The 16,484-nt window shown below is 37.0% G+C and overlaps 5 protein-coding genes across 6 annotated transcripts; 2 read left to right on the top strand and 3 right to left on the bottom strand.

The window, feature by feature from the left end:
• Positions 1-3,464: 3,464 nt before the first annotated feature.
• On the bottom strand, positions 3,465-4,145 carry LOC125579783. The gene has a single exon (XM_048743643.1). The coding sequence runs from the start codon at positions 4,143-4,145 to the stop codon at positions 3,465-3,467; it is 681 nt and encodes a 226-aa protein (XP_048599600.1).
• Positions 4,146-4,413: 268 nt separating this feature from the next.
• Positions 4,414-7,789, bottom strand: LOC106351389 (glutathione S-transferase T3-like). The gene is made up of 3 exons (XM_048763973.1): positions 7,390-7,789; positions 6,332-6,812; positions 4,414-6,254 (listed from the first exon to the last, which is right to left on the bottom strand). Exon 3 carries the CDS (start codon positions 5,909-5,911, stop codon positions 5,042-5,044), a length of 870 nt encoding a protein of 289 aa, XP_048619930.1. The 5' UTR covers positions 5,912-6,254; positions 6,332-6,812; positions 7,390-7,789; the 3' UTR covers positions 4,414-5,041.
• A 146-nt stretch (positions 7,790-7,935) lies between these two features.
• On the top strand, positions 7,936-10,458 carry LOC106435755 (heavy metal-associated isoprenylated plant protein 34-like). The gene is made up of 3 exons (XM_013876684.3): positions 7,936-8,204; positions 8,293-8,368; positions 8,776-10,458. The coding sequence occupies exons 1-3, from the start codon at positions 8,175-8,177 to the stop codon at positions 10,320-10,322; spliced, it is 1,653 nt and encodes a 550-aa protein (XP_013732138.2). The 5' UTR covers positions 7,936-8,174; the 3' UTR covers positions 10,323-10,458.
• Positions 10,459-11,040: 582 nt separating this feature from the next.
• LOC125590384 (protein YIPF1 homolog) lies at positions 11,041-12,701 on the bottom strand. Its single transcript, XM_048763944.1, has 6 exons — positions 12,526-12,701; positions 12,396-12,435; positions 12,137-12,211; positions 11,871-12,066; positions 11,516-11,783; positions 11,041-11,415 (listed from the first exon to the last, which is right to left on the bottom strand). The coding sequence occupies exons 1-6, from the start codon at positions 12,664-12,666 to the stop codon at positions 11,209-11,211; spliced, it is 927 nt and encodes a 308-aa protein (XP_048619901.1). The 5' UTR covers positions 12,667-12,701; the 3' UTR covers positions 11,041-11,208.
• Positions 12,702-13,641: 940 nt separating this feature from the next.
• Positions 13,642-16,439, top strand: LOC106435753 (mitochondrial Rho GTPase 3). 2 transcript variants are annotated; one of them, XM_048764020.1, is made up of 9 exons: positions 13,642-14,002; positions 14,147-14,279; positions 14,370-14,528; positions 14,613-15,044; positions 15,115-15,224; positions 15,324-15,405; positions 15,490-15,701; positions 15,782-16,124; positions 16,208-16,439. In XM_048764020.1, exons 1-9 carry the CDS (start codon positions 13,773-13,775, stop codon positions 16,412-16,414), a joined length of 1,908 nt encoding a protein of 635 aa, XP_048619977.1. In that variant the 5' UTR covers positions 13,642-13,772; the 3' UTR covers positions 16,415-16,439. The 2 variants fall into 2 exon arrangements, with proteins under 2 accessions (XP_048619977.1, XP_048619960.1); XM_048764003.1 differs by having other exon boundaries at positions 14,370-14,494; positions 14,555-15,044.
• Positions 16,440-16,484: the final 45 nt, after the last annotated feature.

Below are 16,484 nucleotides of genomic sequence, written 5' to 3' on the forward strand. Positions count from 1 at the left end.
GTTGATTAATATAAATCACTCAGAGGATACCAATATAATGCATGCAATGAAGACACATTTATATCAAAATATAACATTTTCTTAAAAAAAGTGAACGTAGCTAATAAAAACTTACTACATTGGATTTGAATAGAGTAGATGAGGTCCAGCGTCCAAAACGCCAAAACAACAGTTAGTACTCATCGGCATGTGCTTTAAAAAGACCCCACATCATCTAATGAGTCCAAAATATTTGCAATTTTATTGATTAGTCAAATGTGTATAGAAGAAGTGGTACTAAAAGCAAACAAAAATATAATTTTATGGATAATTTTATGGAAAAGATAAAGGAAAAGTAAAGCCTAGTTTCTCCGTGCATAAATTAAAAGAACTTCAACTGTATCTTTTATAACCTATGCTATTAATCTGTGTCATTCTGTATCTCCATATATTTCATGTAAATACTAGAAGTTGAGCTTTTCTCTTTATTAAAAAGAGTCTTACTACATGCAATAATAAACTAATCCCACATAACAATTGTTTTTTGTTTGTTTAAACTACATTACAAATTTGCTTAACGAGTTCCAAAGTCTCGTTTAACAGCAGTGAATTCAAACAATCAGAATGAAACTGATAAGCGTGAAAGAGGTTGAAAATAAAACAGACTGACAAATAAAATTAAGCTGACAACAATGTTCGTCACGAGGTTGGTTTTCTGTAGAGAAAAGACGAAAGAAACAGAGAAAGTTAATTTATCTAGAAAAAAACAAGGGTCTAAAATATCTCTGAAAATGATTGATCAAAATATCTTAAGACAATTTTATTTTTATCTCATCTTTTCTTTTAGTTTTCTTAATAGCTTTTGTGCGTGTTTTTTTTTTGGATCAATGCTTTTGTGCGTGTTTTATTTGTTTTCTTTGGTCGGAGAAATATATCACTTTCTGAGGTTGCCATGGACCGACCTCCGACGTACTTTAAAAAAAAAAAGCTAAGTGTGTAACCGTAGGTTCCTAGAGTCACGTAAGTTGTAAGTTTGTAACGTTACATCTAAACATTAGTTATGGTCGAACCTACATGTGTATATATATCTATAATCTACGGTTAGTATGGCTATTATTTTAATCAAACACAGTCAAAAGTTATGCTTAGTTTAAAAATGCACGATGTGAATTAATAACAATGGCATTACTATTGATAGTATTTCTCTATCCTTCATGGTGTGTATAAAACTATTGTGGATTTGTTTGAAGAAAACCACTTACTATTATGATACTATCTCGCTGAAGTGGTGCACATGCGCCACATGCACTAGCAAATTAAGTCAAGGTTTATTTCTAACACAAAACCTCTAAGATATTTCAACTAGCTAATTAAGAAGTAGTTTACTAATAGTTTATCTAATTTCAGACTTGTGTTGGTGGTTGAAAGCTGGCCTAAGAGAGCTCTATTCACAGCAAAGAGTGGAATCGACATAATTGTTCTTCCCTTTTTCTCTGTCTCATGTATACATATCAATAACATATATTTGTATGTTGTGTGATTGAATTTTCTATGACCATTCCATGAAAAACATATAGAAAACCCTCTAAGTTTTATGTATAAATATGTATATTTTTATTTATGTATAAACAGGGGCGAAGGCACACTATGGACAATGGGTGCAGGTGCACCATAAAAATAATAAAGTTTATAATTTTAAGCTCAAAACTATAAGAATTTGTTTGGTAAATTGGTAAAAAATCATATTGTGCACCCACAGTTTTTAAGTTTCATTCCCTTTAATGTTTTTTATATCAGATATTGCACCCATTGAAAAAAAATTCTGGCTACGCCCCTGTGTATAAACATCTTCAACGAGAAAAGTTACCAATTAAATCAAATTTTCAGTAGTTTCCATCATAAAACTAGAATCAAATTAATTTATTATTGTTTTTTTCTTAATAAACTTTCAAAAAGATTTGGGTTGATACTACGAGAAATTAAATTATATCGCCAACCAATTTATGTTGACAATCCAACAGTCTATAAGAACAACATTTCGTATGTGGTGTATTAGTAGTATATACGAAAGATCTAGATCGCATAATTTACCATTATAGGAGTTTTAAATTATTGTTTGAATTTCAGTAGCTTCTTTGTTTGCGTAAGTGATGTTGTTTAAACATGTCCATCTTGGTGACAAAGACCGCTTTCTTGCTTGTGACTGGATCCAAAACCCTCTATAGTCAACAATCATTAAAATCATTGATCACAAATCATTATTCTGATCACGAAAATTTGATGTTAATATCAGTGTCTACATAAAACTATTGTAATGTAATAAGTCTACAAGGAAATAAAATATGCTATGATCAGTAAGATGAACTTATGAAAATACATTATCTACGAAATTACGAATAAAAGTAAATCTAATTATTGAAAACTTTAATACAGCTAAGTATTGTAGTTAAGGAACATTAAATATTCGAATTGTATGTTAATCAATCGTATTCCGTAAGATGAATACAGCTAAGTACAGTGACGAAGCGAGGCTGTACTTAGAGCATCCACAATGGTGAGACCCATTGTGGAATCCTTAGGATTAGATTAATATATATATATATATATATTTTTTTTTGAATAGTTAAGGACTCTTGTGAAAAATATGTGTACAATGGTGATCCGTAAAATGGAATCCTTAGGAATTAAAAAATGATTTTTTTTTTGTGTAGTGAAATATAATTTTGATATATTGGATGATTAAATAGAATAACTTAACATAAAATATAAGAGATAAACATTAAAAACAATAATTAAACATAAAAATACAACAATTAAAGAAAAAACAATAATTTTACATAAAGATAGAAAATTTTCTAAATAAAAACATGATCAAATTTATAAGAAATCAAGATACACTAATTTTCATCACCAAATTTATTCCAAATATTTTCGATTAAATCATTCTTCAACCGTTCATGAATATGTTCATCCCGAAGATCATTCCGATTGGGAAACATATTATTCAGATTTGTAGGCCTGTTGGTTTCCACCTGTGAAGTTCTGGTGACGTCTCCTTCTTCAAATTCAGATATATCGTACCGGATGTATCCGTCTCGTTCATTTTCAACTATCATATTGTGTAGTATGATACATGCTCTCATAATATTCCCTATCTTTTCTTTGTTCAATGTACGAACCGGGTTTTTGACAATCGCAAATCGAGCTTGCAATACTCCAAAAGCCCGCTCCACATCTTTTCGGGCTGCTTCTTGAGCTTTAGCAAATAACTCTTGTTTTGGAGATTGAGGGAGTTTGATAGATTGGATAAATGTTGACCAATTTGGATATATACCGTCTGTTAGATAGTATGCCAACTTATACTTGTGTCCGTTGACCATGTACCTTACCCTGGGAGCTCGACCTTCTAAAATGTCATCAAACACAGGAGACCGATCGAGGACATTGATATCATTTAAGGTGCCTGGAGGACCAAAAAAAGCATGTCATATCCAAAGATCTTGGGAAGCAACAGCCTCTAAGACAATTGTGGGTTTTCCTGATCCTCGTGCGTATTGTCCTTTCCAAGCGGTCGGACAATTTTTCCACTCCCAGTGCATACAATCAATGCTCCCGACCATCCCAGGAAACCCTCGTTTTTCTCCAATATCGAATAGTCGTTGAAGATCCTCCGGTGTGGGTCGTCGTAGATACTCACCTCCGAATAACTGTATTATTCCGTCAGTGAAATTATGTAAACAGGAAAGTGCAGTAGTCTCACCAAGTCGGAGATATTCGTCAACCGTGTCAACCGCAGAACCATAAGCAAGCATACGAATTGCTGCCGTACATTTTTGTAGTGCAGAAAGACCTAACCTCCCGGTTGCATCTCTTCTTTGCTGAAAGAATGGAAAGTTCTCTGATAGCCCATAGACAATACGCAAGAATAAGTCCTTATTCATGCGGAAGCGGCGTCTAAATATTTGTGACGAGAATGTCGCATCTTCGCTGAAGTAGTCATTCCATAAGCGGTCTTGTCCTCCTTCACGGTTTCGTTCAATATAAGCACGGCTCCTTTGGTGACTGGTTTGGGCCTCGACTATGTTGGTGAATGTATCTTCGAAGATTTCTTCGAAAACTTCGTCAAATATTTCTTCGAAAACTTCGTCGGATGAAGATGACGACATTTAAAGGTATCCTGCAACCAATAATTTAAATATTTTTTACTATAAATTCTTTTTATCTATAACTTCATTTTTTGTATTACTATAACTAATTTAATACATTCATATTTTTTAGAAAGTATTTTTTTTATTATTCTTACAGTGATACATATATGTATTTTTTATTATTATCCCGACATGTTATAAATTAGTTATAGTAATACAAAGAGAAAAATATATATATGTATTTTTTTAAAAATCTCTAACTTTTTTTTTATTACTATAACTAATTTAATTGGGTATGTATATATGATAGTTATATATCATCACGTTTATTATGATGTTTATACCTAGCGACATGTACGAATATGATGTTTATACCATCAAGACTACCAACTTTGTTAAAATAGGAATTTTATGAGAAACATAAATGTATATATAAGTGCAAATTGGATTTTTATGAGAAGCAAACTCTTATAACAATCAAAAGCAGTTACCTAAAGAGAAGTTACATAAAGAGAAGCAAACTTCGTCGATTACACTTCGGGATTGTAGCTAAAATAATACAGCCTTGGATTACAACAAAAGGAGACAAGTTTGATAGAGAGGAAACACAGCAAGAGAGATATCTAATTCCGCAAGAAAAGACTGATACTTATACACCCTCAATGCACCACCCGTGACTCTGGTCACTTGAGGAAAACAACAAAAAACTTCGCAACTCCAAATACACCCGTGACTCCGGTCACATGTCCTACTGCACCACCCGTGACTCTGGTCACATGTCCTACTGCTGAACCTGAAACAAGACAAAAACAAGAGTTAGTAAAGAATAAAATCAATGCGCCATGTAACAAATACTTCGAACAACTAACTACACAATGCACCAGACGACATGTAACATTTATACCTTAATAGCCTCATAACATCTCAGACATCAGTTTCAATTTTAGAGATTCTTCCATCTCAGATAGTGGATCTTTTTTGGCAAGTAAACGTTCAAGAATTTTTTGTTTAGAGAGTTTTCCTTTCATTTCCATGATGGCCTCTAACTGTGACATCTCTTCTTCTTTGCCACTCTTCTTTCTCTTACCAGCAGCTTTAGCAGCTTTCACACCAACTGGTCTTGCTTCATGTTCGGGTACTTCATCTTCTGTATCAAGGTCAACCACTTGTTTGCGCTTCTCCTTCCCACCGTCTTTAACCATATACGTCGTGCACCATTTCTGGTCATGCCTCAGCTCCCTCCACGCATGTTCGAGGCCGAACTTGCGCTGGTAAATGTTGAAGAATGAGTCTAGTGCAGCTTTCATCACATCATCATCATTCTGACCACTTCTCTGCCCCCTCAATGCCGCATCATAGCATCCTACGAACTTACAGACTTGCTCGTTAATCCTAGCCCACCTCTGCTTGGCTGGACGAATCTCTCTAGGTACTGTCCCAACCAGTTGAGGGCTTGCGTTGTAGTAGTCAACGATTCTCTTCCAGAAACGTTCCGCTTTCTGGTCACAGCTGACTACAGGGTCTTTGCTGGTGTTAAGCCACGCCCCAATGAGGATTTTATCCTCAAGCAGAGACCATTGCCTCCGCTCTTTGCCAGCAGACTCGACTGTAGGCTGGACAGGAGACTCGACTGTAGGCTGGACAGGAGACTCGACACTAGGCTGGACAGGGTGGAAACCATACTCATCAGGACCTTGGCTACCGAACCAAGCAGGTTCGGGTGACTCAAGGTCAACTGAAGATTGACTATACATTAGAATAACAAACCCAGTTCTGTTATTCATGTTTAGATGATGGTCTGTGTTACTCTATTAGCAACACAGACACTTAAGTAAGCGATAGAAAGTAAACTAGCATTTAGGTTCGGAGTAGTTAGGCAGATAGAAAGCAAACAAGCATTAACCACCACTCAAATCAGACTAATAACTTCTCTACTTGCTACACTAAAAGCTAACAAGTACGATTCTATCAAATCTAAAGTTAGGAAGCAATACTAGCATTAATAACCATTAAAGCATGACCAGTATAGTTAATTTTTATTACTGAAACAAAAAAGAGTGGAAGTATTGTACCTGTGAAGCCCATCTCGAGTTCAGACATTGTTGTTTAAATCCTCCGAAGCTCTTCCTTGAAAGACATAAGATAAAACAGTTAAAAAATTTTATTTTGTCTCATATATTATTGAAATAAGAAATGAAACTTACCAGCCCATTACGATGACCAAGATTACCAAGACCAGTAGACAAACTCCCTTTGCAAACCCATATTTAACCATTGATTTCTTCTTCGTTAATGCACCGACGATCTTCTCTAGCTTAGCCACCTTCTGGTCACTCTCAAAGAATTGATCTTTGAGCATCCTAACTTGTCTTTGCATTTCACCAAGCTCTTCTTGAATCGCCACATCCCACCATTTCCAGATGTGGCAGTCTCCATCGTCAACGTTGTCGCAGGAGAAGTACCTCCTTCCTGGATTTTTAGGAGTGTATGACGTTGCAACAACAGGCTCATTACCGCAATAACATGTCCTCGGGATTCCTTCATCAGCTTCAGGTTCCGGTGTGTAGCTACTCTCACCTTCATCCGCGTAGAGATCAGCTTCTGCTTGAAGTAAACAGGTCATGTCAAACTCGTCAGATGAAGAAGGCTGAGTGTAGCTATAGTCTTGTCCCATAGTTTGTTGGCCTGCAAAAAAAAAAAGAAACATTGTTAGCGAAGAAGAAAACTTCACATTAAGAACAGAACGCAACAAAACATACTATAAACATTTGAGTTTAAGTACACATTAACGTAAATTGAACCTGAAACTAAACAGTTTACTAGCTACACATAAAGCTAACAGAGGGATCGAGTACTGAGTTTTCGAGCTAAACTGAAAACAAGATAAGCAACAGCATACCATACACATACGTTTTGTATAAGGCAAACACATACAAATCGATGTCAGAGCTTCGCTGAAAACAATTCGTATTTTGAAACCGTTAGAACAAACTAGAAGATCGTTTGAATCCGAAAACAAATTGAAACCGTAACTACATCGATTGAAACCGTAAGAACAAACTTCGAGTAATGAGTTTTCGAGCAAACTAAATCGATTGAAACCAAAAGATCCCCAATTCAAAACGATTTGAAAACGAATTGAAAACCAAAAACTGTTTGAAACCCTAAATCGAAGAAATCCCCAAATCGATAAAAAACGGAAAACGAACAACAAGGAATCGATAACCTATCCTTAAATCTACCACAGAAGAAGGCTATTTACCTTTGAAGATCACGGAAGAAGACGGTCGACGACGGAGACAAATCGCCTTTTCGTCTCGAGCTCTGCTATTTTTTTTTCGCCTTCGGTCGTGAATGAATTTTTTTTCCACAACCCCGAACCCAATAGCTCACCGAGCCAACCATCAGACGCCACGTGACACAAGGACTTGGTCCTTCTAGCCCTTATTTACGGATTGATCCGTCAAAATCTTAACCCAATTATCAATATTATATTCCATTTGGGCTAAGGACTTGGGCTACGGACTCCTCTTGGACCGCCGTTGCGGATGGTCTTAGTTCTGCCAAAGTGAAAGAAGCTGCCTTCGAGCTTCTTCTTTCTCTTAACTCTGTACCAGAATAAAAAGTACAAACTTTATAATTAAAATTTTAAAAACAAACGAATACTAATAATTAAGAAAATAGTAAAATAATGACAATTAAAAAAGATTATTTGCAAAATCAAAATGAAAGATATCCTTGCTTCTTGTGCCACCACCGCTCTCTTTTACAGGCGTAGAAAATAAGAAACCCTGAAACAGAGATATTAAACAAGACACAAGTGTTCAGTGTGTTTTTAATCTCTCTCTGTCTCTTTCTCTGTCTCTGTCCTTGAGCAACAACAACCGCCTTTATTACACAGCATACCCCCTTCTTATAATCTATTATCTACTACCCTCTTCTCTTCAAAATAAGAGTTTCAGACAGAAACTCTCTCTCTCTCTCTCTCTCTCTCTCTCTCTCTAACCATAGTTTTGTCTGTAAAAACCCACAAATCTAAGAGAAGTTATGAATAAACAAGATGTTATGAAGCTTCAGGTACACGTCTCCTTCTATTCTTTTCTCTCTCTTCAAGATTATGTGTGTGTGTGTGCTAATTCTGTTTACTGTGGTTTTTTTTTGGCAGACTTGTGTTCTGAAAGTGAACGTACACTGTGAAGGATGTAAGCATAAAGTGAAGAAACAGCTGCAGAAAATCGAAGGTTTGTGCTCTTTCTTCTCTGAAAACAAATAGATCTATGATTTATTGAGTTCCCCTCGTTGCTCTCCTCTCTCACATGAAAATTTTACTCTGTTTTATAAAACATAGAGTCCAAAGTTTTGAGATTTATCTTCTGGTGGTACTCTGTTTTAAATTCGACCACAGAGTCCAAAGTTTCAAGATTTATCTTCTGATTGTACTCTGTTTCTATGTTACTTTATAAAGTTCACAGTTTTGAGATTTTATGTTTTGGTGGTACTCTGTTTCTATGTTACTTTATAAAGTTCAAAGTTTTGAGATTTTATCTTCTGGTGGTACTCTGTTTCTACTTTACTTTATAAAGTTCAAAGCTTTGAGATTTTAAGCATTGGGGAAGAATCTGAAATGGTTTTGGTTTTTGATTATCAGGAGTGTACTCTGTAAAAGCAGATGTGGAACAGGGGAAAGTCACTGTCACAGGGAACGTTGACCCTGCTCTTCTCGTTAAGAAGCTGAGCAAGTCAGGGAAACACGCCGAGATCATAGGCGGTGGTGGCGGCGGAGGAGGAGGAAAAGGGTTTGCTAATCTGAATGGGCAGTGTGGTAATCTCAGTATGAGTGGAAACGGTAAGGGCAAAGGTGGAAAAGAGAGCAACCAAGTAAAGGGGAAAGGTAACGGTGGTCAACCAATGCAGTTGACTCCTCAGCAGATTCAACAGATGATGATGATGAAGGCTGCTCAAGGTGGTGGTGGTGGTGGTGGGAAGGATATGAAGATGATGATGCCTCCTGTGGCGTCTAAGGATCAGAAGAAGTCTGTTAAGTTTGCGGAAGAAGATGATGAGTTTAGTGATGATGATTATGATGATGAGTTCAGTGAAGATGATTATGATGACGATGAGTTCGATGAGGATGATGAAATGGGAGGACATGGTCATGGAGCAGGAGGAGGTAATCATCACATGCCTCCAAATAAGACGATGATGATGCCTAACAGGATGCCACAAATGGGTCAGCATGGTGGTGGGCCTAAGGGGCCTAATGAGATTATGATGATGATGAATGGGTTCAAAGCCGGTGGTGGTGGTGGAGGAGCGGGGAAGAAAGGAGGCGGAGGAGGTGGTGGGTTTGAGATTCCGGTGCAAATGAAGGGAATGGGTGAGGGTAAAATGGGAAAAGAGGGAAAGAAAGGAGGAGAGAAAGGTAAGAAAGAAGGAAAAGATAAAAAAGGAGGTGGGGGCAAAACGGGAAAAACAGAAGCCAAAAGTGGTGGTGGTGGCCTTCTAGGGTTTTTCAAAAATGTTAAAAGTGGAAAAGGAGATGAGAAGAAAGGAGGTGGTAAGAAAGAAGGTGGTGGTGGTGGGGGTGATAAGGTAAAATCCTCTGGTGGTGGGGGAGGAGGTGGTGTTCATCATTATGATAGTGGGCCTAAAAAGGGAGGAGGTAAATCGAAAGGAGGAGCCCATGGGGCCCATGATATTGAAGAGCTCATCAGACACAACAAAGCAGGAGGAGGTAACAAGGGGAATCATAATCATAGTGCTAAGGGGATGGGTGGTCCAATGGGTTCAGGAGGTCCCATGGGTATGATGGGACAAGGTGGTCCAATGGGGATGATGGGTCAAGGTGGTCAAATGGGACATCAAGGCGGCGGCTCCTACCCGGCGGTACAAGGTTTGCCGATGAGTGGAGGAGGAGGATATTATCCACAACCACCTCAGGCAAATCATCAAATGAACCAACAACAGTACATGCAAATGATGATGCACCAGCAGCAGCAACAACAACAACAAGCTGCTGCAGCTCATGGAGGATATGGTGGTGGTCACGGTGGAGACATGTACCATCCGATGATGTATGCTCGGCCATATCCAGCAGTGAATTATGCTCATCCACCGCCAATGCCGCCTCCACACTCGGGTCCTTATACTGATATGTTCAGCGATGAGAATCCAGCTGGTTGTAGTATCATGTGATCTTTGGTTATGTTAAGTAGACAAACCTGATATGAATATGTTTTATCTTAGGAGTCTTGTGTTATTTTCTTCTTTGGAGCTGTCGTTTTATTTTCTAACTCTGCCTAGGATATGAATAATTTCTTTTTTGGTGGCATGATGTTTATAATATCTCGAGTTTGGTAAAAGATGGTTACAAAGTAAGATATTTAGTTAGCTTTGTTTTTCTTTGTGTGAAAATGATGGATTATGCAGCTCCCTCCTCTAATAGTAGGTACAAGAGCAGGTCAACTTGTTATATTATGCTACTAACTTTCATAACAAATCCTATAAAATTTGATCTGTAAAGATCCGTGCTGAGTTGAAATGGTGTGGATGATAAAAACCTTTGAGGATTAGCTATTGTTTCGGTCATATATGAAATATTTATCCGAAGGTCAAACTAGTGAATGAAGGGATTAGCTATTGCTTTCCTGATTCACCCACAGAAAACTCTTTAACTTGAGATTTGTATCGTTTTTTGTAATTATACGAAACATCGCGTTTTAATTTAATGGATCTCAGTTTAGAAATTATTAACAGTTTAATAGTTAAAAGTTTAAAAACATAAAATTTTAATTGGGAGTTTTCCATCCGATCTAAACATAATTGAAGATTTAAATCACTAAACCCCTTTTTTTTTCCTTCTATTAATGAGCGTCTTACTAGTTTATGGGTTTATTGTTTGTTAGAGTCTAAATAAATGGCCATGTTTGATTTCTATGTAAACAAATGCGAGTTTCTTAATACAGTACAAAAAATTTAGTAAATCTGAGAGAACGTTTATGGATGAATCTATAGATATTATCAAAGAACACGTAACCTTTAGTTTATAAAAACAAATTTTCTAAAAGACCTTTACGAATAATCATACGGTGACTGTGAACAGATAGAGCTTCAGCACAACCGCAAGCCCCAGCTGCAAAAGAAAGATGCTTGTGATTATCAGGATCGACCTCTCCCCAGCCGAGTTGATATGCGCTTTGAGGTTCAGAGCCACAAATGTTGCAGACATGAACCCTGCTACACCCGCAATGACCCATCTGAAGATCTCCACTGGCACCACCGAGAGGCACTGCAGTTAAACACACACCGATAAATAAAAAAAGGTGTCAAAGTCTCATTCATCATATTCAGATGTTTTGATTTCTATTTAGAAGGAGAAGTATTGGTACCAATGCAGGGATGAAGATGAACAGGGAATAGCCATAGAGACAGAAGAGCTGTACAAGCCCCGAAGGTGCAGAGAAGTACTTGAGAACCACATATAACGCGAGAGGAACAAGCGTGACATAGCCATAGAAAACACCAGCGGACCACGTCACCAGATTGATATCATAGTTCCACTCTTGTTTCTTCCATTTATGCGCTACGTACGTGACAAACGTGCCGATAGACGCCGCCACGAATATCAAAGTCGTGCATATCCAGAACGGACCATACCTAACAAAACACACAAATCAACCCGGGTTACATACATAGGGAGAACTCAAAAAAAAAAAAAAAGACTATACAACTCTTACAACTTACAAGTCAGGCTTATCAGCAGTCTTCTCTGTAAACGTTCCGCGGAACGGGAAGAGAGATTCCTTGAGTCTGTCCACAACATCCGAAGTGTCGACATCGAAGAACGGCTTGTAAGCACCAACAGTGAACTTATGGAGCCATCCACCAGACTGAGGTTCATCTGTACTACTAGTACCGTTACCAGGTCCAGAAAATGTATCTGCACCAGTGTTCAAGTCTCAATCATACGACGTTTCCACATCTTAACCTATATAGAATCAATCACGTACCGTCAGCATCACGAGGGGGATTACTGCCACCAGAGATCTTGCCCTGAGATGGAGGAAAGGTTTGAAGATTTGATTCTGCAACACAAACAATGCATCATCCTTCAATCAAAAGCTTAACCTTAAAAGGGAAATACATTAAGATTCCAGCTAAACCTAGATTCTTTCAAGAATACATAGCAAATTGCTTTCTTCTTTAGGCTCAATTCCAAATCAATTCGTTCAAACCTAACCGCTCTACAATCAAAATCGAATGTTCTACCTGCGAATTTGACGGTGGTATGGCCTGGATCTGGAACGGACTACGATCAACACAAACTAGATCAGATCGGAGGAAGTACAGACGTAGATGATAGTCATGTATAACAATCGAATCGGAGGAGTGAACTTACAGGTACAGATCCAGAGACTTTCTGGCTGTCGATCGTCGTGTAGTTCCCGCCGGTCATCATCTTGCTCTCCTTGTCGATCTCACGTTCGTCGTCTCTCAGGAGTAACTCGCCTTTGTAACAGAGGGTAACCTTCTTTCTCATTTAGAAGGTTTCGTGCCACTTGATGTTTATACACCTTTTCTCGAATTTAATTTAGAAAAAAAAAACAGAAATTATCATATTTATCTGGTTAATAGAAATGTTTTAATTAGATGATTATGAATTTATGATTATTTGGTAATTGATTTAGAAAATTATTTTTGGTAACAAATTTAATTGCGTTAAGTGGAAAGTATATGATAAAGATCACACGCGTTTTCTAATTAATTGTTATATAGTCAAAATGTAATGAAAATAGCATGATGCACGGTTAAACTGTAATAATGTTATGTTCTATTCAACACGAATGCTTGAATTGTTTAAATGTTAACAAGGAAAGGATTTTCTATTCAACAATAGGGTATTCAAATTAATGCAAGTAATTAAAAGCTTTGAACACCCAAAAAGGTAACAAGATAACAGAAACAAGAAGACCAATTGTATCAATGTCAAGATATTCAATCTCATCCGTTGATCCTTTCACACAAACGCAAATATCACACTAAGACGTGACACTTGGCTTAAGTTACTGGATATGCTACTTGGAATCGACCAGTAATATAAATAGAGATGAAAATGCTACTTTGAATTCTCATCTTTCATAAGCTTAGTTACCATATATCTCGTCTTTATTTGCATTTTGACCTTCAAGGTAAAATCTCTTACTGCTTTTGAGCCTCTGAATCATTCTGAAAAGTATGCATGGATCATCCACCCTCTCTCTGTTTTTGACTCTAAACCAATAATTTGATCTTATGGGTTGTATAAAAGTCTTCTCCTTTTCAACATACAACGCCATTAAGACTTGATTCTTAAACCTCTAGGCCATAGTTCAGTCTTATTCCGAAAAGTGTTTTGATGTTTGTTTGCAAAATCAGATGATGAGTTTGGTTCTGAAAGTGTGCATCTTTATGATGGATCATCTAGTCTATCTCTGTTTCAGTAATTTCATCTTGTGGGTTGTGAAAAAGTCTTGTCCTTTTCAACATACAATGCCCTTAAGACTTGATTCTTAAGCCTCTAAGGCCATAGATCTTCTCAGATGTCATCTTACAAGACATGTATATGTTTATCCTTAAAATTATTTTGATGTTTGTTTGCAGCATAAGATGACGAGTGGTTTTGGTTTTGGTTTGGGAGACTCAAATGGCTCGACAAAACCTGTACGAATCGTTGTGGTTGGTGAGAAAGAAACTAGGAAAACAAGTTTGATCATGGCTGCAGTAACTGATCATTACTATCCTGAACCTAACATCCCTTCTCTGTTACCTTATACAAAACTACCTTCTGAATATTGCTCTGAAGATGTTCCGGTTACCCTTATCGACACTTCTTCAAGGTAAATGTTAATTATGATTTGTGCATATATTGACATCATTAAGGGATCATTAAGGGATGTATATAATATAATATTCTGTGGATAGGTTTATATTTAAATATAATGGTTTTTATTCTATTGATGTCTTTGTTAATAACATTGCAGACCAGAAGACAAGAGAGATGTCATTAGGGAAGTCAAGGAAGCAGATGCAATAGTTCTGACGTTTGCAATAGATAGACAAGAGACTTTGGACCGTTTAAGTGAATATTGGCTTCCTCTGTTCCGACAACTAAAGGTTTAGTTTCATTCTTTTTTTATCTCTTCATCAATCAATTTTGTAATTTTTCTTATTAAATGTTTGTCTTCTGACCTTTCTATTACATAGGTGAGAGTCCCTATTGTAGTAGCATGTTATAGTGTTATCAAAAACGAACATAATCCGGTCAACATTGAAGAAATAACATTACCTATAAGGCAACAATGTCAAGAGATAGAGATATGCATTGAGTGGTCTGCTCCGTGGCTATCTGATATCAGTTGGCTTGTGAGTGAGATCTTAACACTTTAAAGCATTTCAACCTTTTACTATACTTCATGTATGAAAACGACCAAACTGATTTTTGTGCAGGCTCAAGCGGTTTTTGTGCAAGCGCAAATATCGGCTATGTACCCAATAGGACCAGTGTATGATCGAGTAACCAATTCACTGAAGCCTCGCTGTGTTGCTGCCTTAAAACGTATATTTGAACTCTATGCGCGTAACAATGATTACATTCTCAGTGATGACGGGTTAAGCGATATGAATGTTCGTAGTTTCGGTATACCAGTGATGCCTTCTCGTAGTAGAGAATTAATAAAATCTGTTCAAGAACTGTGTCCACTAGGAGTCAAAGAAAACGGACTCACAATAGATGGCTTCTTGGTTCTAATCACAAAGCTTATCAACGATAGAAAACTCAGAACGTTATGGACTATTCTTAGGAAATTAGGATATAACAATGATTTAAGACTTGTACATGAGATGATTCCTTATTCATCATTCAAACGCATGCCTGATCAGGTAAACATCTTCAGAAATATAACACTCTATTGTGATTATTTGCTGCTGTTCTGATTTGGCTTTTGTGCAGAGTGTTGAGCTGACAGATCAAGCTATTGGATCCTTAAAGAGAGCCTATCACCGTTTCGATAACTTGGGACCTCAAATGATGGAATCTCTCTTTGAAACTGCACCTGAAAGGTAACTTTTTCACTTTCAAAAAGAGCGCAAATTTTGAATATAATGTAGTCCTTGTATCTACTTATGTGTAACTCCATTGATATGATTCATTAATAACAGTCCTTGGAATGGAGCTCCTTATAAGGATGCTACAGAGAAAACTAGCAATGGAGGATTATCACTTGAAGCTTTCCTCTCACTGGTAATCAAGAACGGTTTCAAGAAGATCCCATATCAAATGTTTACAATTTGACCTAAATCCTTATAACTATTTCTATCTTTGCAGTGGTCATTGATGACACTACTAGATCCGGCTAGGAGTCTTGAATATTTCATTTGCATTTGTCACCCTGATGATCCATCTTCAGCAGTTCATGTTACTAGGAGGAGAGAGCTAGACCGCAAGGAGCAAATCTCTGTAAGAAAAGTTGTTCAGTGTTTTGTCTTTGGACCTAAGAATGCTGGAAAGTCTGCACTGCTCAATGGATTTATTGGAAGGTTTGTTTGTTTTAAAACTCAGGTCAAGAAAATTGATTTTACATAACATAAAATTTATGTCTGGTTGTATATGATCTTAGGCCATATGATGATGACAATAGAGATGGATTAGGTGAGGAGCGTTATGCTGTTAATATGGTTGGGAACTCTGGTATAACTGGAGGTACAAAGAAAACTCTGGTGATGAAGGAGATTCAATATCAAAAAGAAGGATTCCTATTATCAGATGAAGCATTGGCTTCTTGTGATGTAGCAGTGTTTGTTTATGATTCTTCTGATGAGTCTTCTTGGAAGAGAGCCATTTATATGGTTTCTGAGGTTGCAACAATTAGTGAAGATGCAGGGTTTGTGTTTCCTTGTCTAATGGTTGCAGCTAAAATGGATCTTGGTTCATTCCCAATGGCAATTCAAGAATCCACTAGGGTAAGTACTGATCTTTCTTATTGATTAATAATCATCAAAAGATTATGTAATAATAATGTTTTCATGTAAATGAGATCTTGCAGGCTACACAAGATATAGGGATTGAAGCTCCAATACCAATCAGTTCCAAACTTGGAAATTTTGATAACTTGTTTCACAAGATACTAACAGCGGCTGAGCATCCTCATTTGTGTATTCCAAAGATAGAATCAAAGAGGAAAAGGGTCCTCAAGCTAATCAATTCTTGGATTCCAGAATGTTGGGTCAAATGCTTCTGTATTTCATCATAATATGTATGGATTCATAGTTGGACAGCTGCTAAAGAAAGATTCAAAACTGTATTGGAGAGATTGTGTGTTT

The sequence above is a fragment of the Brassica napus genome, chromosome A1 (genome assembly GCF_020379485.1).
Source record: "Brassica napus cultivar Da-Ae chromosome A1, Da-Ae, whole genome shotgun sequence".
In the NCBI taxonomy this organism is placed as follows: Eukaryota; Viridiplantae; Streptophyta; class Magnoliopsida; order Brassicales; family Brassicaceae; genus Brassica; species Brassica napus.

What these genes read in the sequence shown, in the direction of transcription:
- LOC125579783 (XM_048743643.1), bottom strand. Translation starts at nt 4,145, where the DNA reads ATGTCGTCATCTTCATCCGACGAAGTTTTCGAAGAAATATTTGACGAA.
- LOC106351389 (XM_048763973.1), bottom strand. Translation starts at nt 5,911, where the DNA reads ATGAATAACAGAACTGGGTTTGTTATTCTAATGTATAGTCAATCTTCA.
- LOC106435755 (XM_013876684.3), top strand. Translation starts at nt 8,175, where the DNA reads ATGAATAAACAAGATGTTATGAAGCTTCAG. An exon ending in AAGATGTTATGAAGCTTCAG is followed by an intron (nt 8,205 to 8,292) that starts GTACACGTCTCC and finishes TTTTTTTGGCAG; the next exon opens with ACTTGTGTTCTGAAAGTGAA. An exon ending in ACAGCTGCAGAAAATCGAAG is followed by an intron (nt 8,369 to 8,775) that starts GTTTGTGCTCTT and finishes TTTGATTATCAG; the next exon opens with GAGTGTACTCTGTAAAAGCA.
- LOC125590384 (XM_048763944.1), bottom strand. Translation starts at nt 12,666, where the DNA reads ATGAGAAAGAAGGTTACCCTCTGTTACAAAGGCGAGTTACTCCTGAGA. An exon ending in AAGTCTCTGGATCTGTACCT is followed by an intron (nt 12,436 to 12,525) that starts GTAAGTTCACTC and finishes TGTTGATCGTAG; the next exon opens with TCCGTTCCAGATCCAGGCCA. An exon ending in TCATCTTCATCCCTGCATTG is followed by an intron (nt 11,416 to 11,515) that starts GTACCAATACTT and finishes GTTTAACTGCAG; the next exon opens with TGCCTCTCGGTGGTGCCAGT.
- LOC106435753 (XM_048764003.1), top strand. Translation starts at nt 13,773, where the DNA reads ATGACGAGTGGTTTTGGTTTTGGTTTGGGAGACTCAAATGGCTCGACA. An exon ending in CTTATCGACACTTCTTCAAG is followed by an intron (nt 14,003 to 14,146) that starts GTAAATGTTAAT and finishes ATAACATTGCAG; the next exon opens with ACCAGAAGACAAGAGAGATG. An exon ending in CAATTCAAGAATCCACTAGG is followed by an intron (nt 16,125 to 16,207) that starts GTAAGTACTGAT and finishes GAGATCTTGCAG; the next exon opens with GCTACACAAGATATAGGGAT.